This window comes from Plasmodium gaboni, chromosome 12 (genome assembly GCF_001602025.1).
Source record: "Plasmodium gaboni strain SY75 chromosome 12, whole genome shotgun sequence".
Taxonomy (NCBI): domain Eukaryota; phylum Apicomplexa; class Aconoidasida; order Haemosporida; family Plasmodiidae; genus Plasmodium; species Plasmodium gaboni.
In genome coordinates, this window is record NC_031492.1 from 318,841 (window position 1) to 325,715 (window position 6,875).

A 6,875-nucleotide genomic window follows, 5' to 3' on the forward strand; every position below is an offset into this window, starting at 1 on the left:
ATAAAAATTAAAAAAAAAAATTAAAAATTTTAAAAAAAATAAAAAATTAAATAAATAAAAAAAAAAAAAAAAATTAATTTTTTTATTTTTATAAATATAAAAAAAAAAAAAAATAAAACAAATAAAAAAAAAAAAAAAAAAACAAAAAAAAAAAAAAAAAAAAAAAAAAAAAAAAAAAAAAAAAAAAAAATAAAAAAAAAAATGAAATATTAAGCATATAAATATATTATATACAAAATATATTTCATTTCGGTAAAACAAATAAAAATCTTAAAAAAAAAAAAAAAAAAAAAAATTTAGAAAGGTTTATGTAACAACTTCAATTATGAAATATAAAATAATATATATATATTATATATATTTGGAACAAAAAAAAAAATAAGGAATGAAAGGAAATAATAGTAGTACAAATGGTAAGAAATATATATTATATATATATATATATATATATATTAATATTTACAAATGCTATGAAAAAGATTTACTTTTTTTTTTTTTTATCAATATATTATTATTAATAAATATATTACCTATTTCTTACTTATACCGTTTTTAATTATTACACTTTCATTTTCTTTTGATGGTTAATATATTATTAGCTTGAACCTTTCTTTCATCATCTTCATAAGATATTTTATAAACATTTTCAATAGGATTTCTACATAAAGGGCAACAGGGATATGTATCTTTTAATTTTAAAGAATTAAATATCATACATCTAATACATGCTTCACAAAAACCTCCATGCATACATGGGTGTAATACAACATTTTTATTTCGTTCATCACATATTTCACAATATTCATATGTTGATATAATTGAATTATTAAGTTCATAATTTTCCTGCAGATTATTATTACTATTATTATTTTTAATTTCATCTTGGATATCATTTTCATTATTTTTATTTACTGTATTTTTAAAACTTTTTTTTTTTTTGTTTAAATACTTTTTGTTTAAAATATTACGTATATTAAATATACCATTTTTATTATCCCAATATTTATTGTTATTCTTATGATTAAAAGGTATTTGACTGTTAGCCTTATTTTTCTTATCATTTTTATTTATTGTATCTACGGTTACGTCTCGATAGGTATGTTCATTTATTCTCATTAAAAATATATTCTTAAAACTTTTCTTTTTCTTATTTTCAATAATATAAAATTTCTTTCGTCTTGGCCTCTGAAACGTTGCATTCGTTATTGTAGCTGTTAATTGAACCTGTTCTAAATATGTGTCATTTAATATATCTATAAATAAAACTACAGATGTAACTATAATGATAATTACTGGAACCTTGCTCAAATTCAATAATAAGAAAATACATGCAAACATAATATTAGCTCCATAGAGAAAGTCGTGTACACATTTTAAAGAAAGAGATATAGAAGTGCAGTTTATATTATTGTTATTGTTGTTTGGAAATTCAGTATAAACATTGTTATTGTTGTTTGGAAATTCAGTATATACATTGTTATTGTTATTATTGTTATTATTGTTATTATTGTTATTATTGTTATTATAGTTATTATTATTGTTATTATTATTATTATTATTATTATTATTATTGGTCAGGTTTACACTTTGACGGTTCTCATCTCTAGTAGTCCTAGCTTCAGGGTTATCATTTAATGGGTTCATATGTATAGAGTTACCAAATAAGGTATTACGATCTGTATTATTATCGTGATGGTTTATACTTACCCTATCATTTATATTATCCCAACGAGATGCACATATTTTAAAAATTTTATGAAGAATAAAGGTTCCAAAGCTAAGGAAAGATATAATCCATATAAAATATTGAAAGTGATAACTAAAAATTGGATCAATATCATGAAGCCACCATACTATACATTCATCACCCAATATAATTTCTAATAAATATAAAGTAGATACTGACCATATATATTTGGATAGATATTTTTTTTTACTTTCTATAGATAATCTAAATCCTTTCATATATATGAATAATATGATATCATATAAAATCCTTGAAATTATTAATGCTATTCTTAAGCACAAAAAGAATATGGTGAGTACCAAAAATAAAACACTAATTTTTAATATTTTCTTTTCAGAAACATATATAAATATATAATTATCATCATTATTTAAATTTTTATTGGACACATCATTACATTTAGAAAATATAGATTCTTTCATCTTATATACAAAAATATCTTTACTTTTTAATTGTTGATATAATTTAATAGTTTTTTCTATAAGATGTTCGGTATTATCATTATTATCATTTAATTTATAATAATCTGAGAAATTATTACAATTAATATTTAATTTATTTAAAATTACACACATATTATTATACAACATAAAATTTCCTTTTGTTATTTCTTCTTTTATTATATTTTCTGTAACTAATGATTTTTTTAAATCATTCTCATTAAACTGATATAAAAAATTAGATACAAAAGTTGAATTATAATTAGATTCAATCATTACTAATTTACTATCTACTTTTATTTTTAATAAATTTTTATAAACAAAAAGAAATTCAGTACAAAATAAAATATATAACATTAAGATAAATAAAATACTTCTTATTATTTTATTCATATTATATTCTTCTAAATCAGGTTTTATATCATAACCCAATATTTTACTAATAAAACATTTTGTATATGAATATATATGTTCGTCTTCAACACTTATATTATCTACATCTCTTCTATTTAAATCATTATTTCTTATTTCTCTTATAGTAATAACATAATAATTTAAATCATCTTCATTAGATATATTACTATGATCATTTTCTATGAAGCTTATTCCTCTGCTGTTCATATTGTTTGTCTCTCTACTATGTTCATTTTCTCCTTCTCTTGGGCTTACATTCGAAGAAGCACTCACATCACTATTATTATTTCTATTGTCATTATTATTTATACTATTTGTATGGTCATTATTATTTATACTATTTGTATTATCATCATTATTTATACTATTTGTATGTTCATTATTATTTATACTATTTGTCTTATCATCATTATTTATATCATTTACACCCTCATTTGTTCTTTCATTTTGTTGATATTCTTCTTTTTTTTGCACATAATTATTCTGTGAGGGAACACTTACATGTACATCATTATCTTCATTTGAAGAATTAATAACATTATTACTATTATTATTATTATTATTATTATTATTAGATATATGATTATTGGGAAGGTTTCCTTCATAATTATGACTTATATCATGTATCCTTTCATTTACACCTTCACTCGTATTTACATTTATATTTTCATTTATATTTTCATTTCCATTAATATTCACGTTGCGATCATATTCGCCTTCTTCATCAACATTTATCATTTTATTATCATGTGAATGAATATATATTTTTTCAAATTTATTTTTTAAATGAACATTATAATATTCCTCATCTTGTAAACTGCACGTTTTATTAATATGTATATTATTTAATTCATTTTCTTTAATTGTAGATATAAATATGTCATCATTTATTAAACATTCATGTTCAATTTTTCCCCCATGTATATTCAGATTCAAAAGAGATGATTTCTCTTTTGCATTTTGACATACAATATTTTTATTGTTATTTATATTATCTTTATTTTTATTTATATTATTCCCAACACGGGTACTATTATTATCATCACAATTATTTTTTTTTTTTATATTCATTGTTGTATTAAAGAAATGATACTTTTCTTTATTACATTTAATACTATTAAAAGAAGAGATATTCAATAATGAATATTTTTCTTCTTCCTCTTTCTCTTTTTTTTTTTTTTTTTTTTGTCATTTCATTATTATATCATATATATTGTATAATAATATATGATATAATATACATATAAAATAATATTATTATCACTTCTGTTTATTATACAAAATTTTTAGTTTATAATTATGTATATATAATTTTATTTTATTTTGTCCTCATTAAAATATATAATTTTAGAGTTTTCCTTTCGTTGATTTTTCAAATATATTTGTTTTTCATATTTAAAAGGAAAATACAACAAAGGGATTAACAAAAAAAAAAAAAACAAAAAAATATTATCTAAATATATATATATATATATATATATTATAAAATAACTTATAATTATTTTAACAAAATAATAAACAAAATCAACAAAATAAAATATATTGTTTTAATATAATATTATTTTTTTCCCCACTTCAAATTAAAAAATGGTACTTCTCTTATAATTAAGTATAACTACTTTTTTTTTTATTATATATGAAAAAAATTAATATATATAATAAAAAATATTATATATACTTATTTATATAAATATATTTCATATTATTTATTTATATATGCTAATATTATGAAGGAAAAAAAAGGACATATAAAAATATTTATATTAATTTTATAGAATAAAAATAAAAATAATAAACTCATAAAAAAAAAAAAAAAAAAATACATACTACATACATACATATAATATTAATAATATATATATATATATATATATAACAAAATAATTTGAAATATTATGGGCATGTATGAATTTAATATATAAATATTATAAACATGAAAAATTAATCTACGTATTATTACATATATTATTATATATATGTAATAAACAAAAAAAAAGTAATATATATATATATATATATATATTATATAATTTATATATAATAAAATTTAATACATATATATTTATAAATGAATGTTAAAATGAAAAGAGTATTTTCTTTTCTCTAATTATATATAACATAAAAAAAAAAAAAAAAAAAAAAAAAGAAATATTAAGTAAGCATATTAAAATAAAAATGTATTTTTATATATATATAAAAAATATTGAAGGAATAATTTTATATTTTTATTTTATATTATTTCTTTTCATTACCTTTGTATATTATATATATATTTATATATATAAAGACACAGCTTTAAGAAAAAAACATTTGTTTTTTTTATTCTTTTAAAATCATTGCAAGAAAAAAAAAAAAAAAAAAAAAAAAAAAACCATCCATCAGACTATTTATATATTATAAATGTTCTTTATTTATTTTGTATATACAATACATTTATTATATTGGTAAATAAATATATTGTGTTATATATAATAATATGCATTCGATTGTATATATCTTTTTATATAATGAATTATTGGCAATATATTATATATATATATGTTTTTATGTGTATATGTTGTATTTTTAAAAAAAAAAAATAGCTTCATTATTTTCATATATTTTATGTTCTTTCTCATATAAAATAATTAGCTTTTCTTTATTTTCAAATACTCATTCTTAAAATAGAATAATAAAAAAAAATAATAATAATTTAAAAAAGGGAAAATATATATTTTTTTTTACATATAATAAAATAATATAATCTTGTATTATCGCTTCGATATTTCACTTAAAGTAAATATAAACATATAATACACAAATATATATAATATAAATGTATTATATTTTTTTGTTATTTTGTATTTTAGTTTGTTTAAATATGCATAAGCTGAAATTTTAATTTTTTATTTATTTACCTTTTTTCAAATGATAAATAAAAAAAAAAAAAAAAAAAATTAAAAAATAAAAAATGAAAATTAAAAAATAAAAAACGTACATTTAACTCCTGCACTTATTTTATTTTAGCCTGCTTTAAAGATATTAAATTTACATTACATGCAAAAAAAAAAAAAAAAAAAAAATTGAGTACTACACTGGAAGAAATTGTGGATATATTAAATGTAAAAAATAAAGAAAAAAAATTGATACATATATATATATATATTATATGTACACATTTGTGAATTATTTATCCACACTTTTAAAATGCATTTCATGATTAGAATTAAATCATAAATATTTGTAGAAAATCATAAATATTTGTAGAAAAAAGTGGAAAGAGAAAAAGTTTTATTTTTTTGGAGCTGTTTCTCCATGTATTTGTTTCAGCATGCTTTATAATTTTAGGTATTTAATATATTATAAATATTATATATATATATATGTAAAATTAAAAAAAAAAAAAAAAAAAAGGAAAGGAAAGATAAGTTATATATATGTCCCCTTTATGAACAATATTTACACATTTATTATTGTGTGAAGGAAGGATGACAATTTAAATAACATATATTTAATAAAGGTATATATATATATATTTTTAAAGACAATATTCCAATATATATTCTTATTTTATTCATTATAAATAGGGTCATTTTTCAAAAAAAAAGAAAAAAATGTTGATAAATCGAAATATTATAGAATATTTCATATTAATATATGTATATGTCAAAAAGAATAAAATATTGTTATTACATGCAACCTTATGACAGATATCATTCATAAAGGTAATAAATAAAACAACTCAACATTATTCAAACATAAATAAATAAATAAATATATATATATATATATATATATTTTGTTTATATTAGTAAAATGTCTATTACTAGTTATAAAGTCATATTGATTTATTTAATTTACATTTATGTATCTCTATTTATTTTTTTTATGTAAGATACAAGCACTATAGTACACATACTAAAAATATAAAAGTATAACCATAAAAAAAAAAAAAAAAATGAGATCATATAAATATATATACAAAGGTTTATAAGTATATGTAAATAATTAAATACATATATATTTGTATTAGCTTAAGTATATTATTATTTATTATTATATTTTTTTTTTGGTGTATCTTTTATATTTCGTAAGAGAACACGAATTAATTTATCACAAAAGGAACTTTATATAGGTTTGTATTTTATTCTTTTCATTAAATATATATATATAAATAATATACATAAAATATACTTTTATTTTTATATAACAAATTTTATTTTATTTTTAACAAATTTAATTATTTACATTTATTTTTTTCTTTTTAATATTTTTTTGAATTTTTTTGAATTTTT

At 16.9% G+C, this 6,875-nt stretch overlaps 1 protein-coding gene across 1 annotated transcript; it reads right to left on the bottom strand.

Moving 5' to 3' along the window:
• Positions 1-567: 567 nt before the first annotated feature.
• PGSY75_1208800 (putative zinc finger protein) lies at positions 568-3,672 on the bottom strand (the record flags this gene model as incomplete). The annotated part of the gene is made up of 1 exon (XM_018786679.1): positions 568-3,672. The coding sequence occupies one exon, from the start codon at positions 3,670-3,672 to the stop codon at positions 568-570; it is 3,105 nt and encodes a 1,034-aa protein (XP_018640544.1).
• Between the last annotated feature and the right edge of the window lie 3,203 nt (positions 3,673-6,875).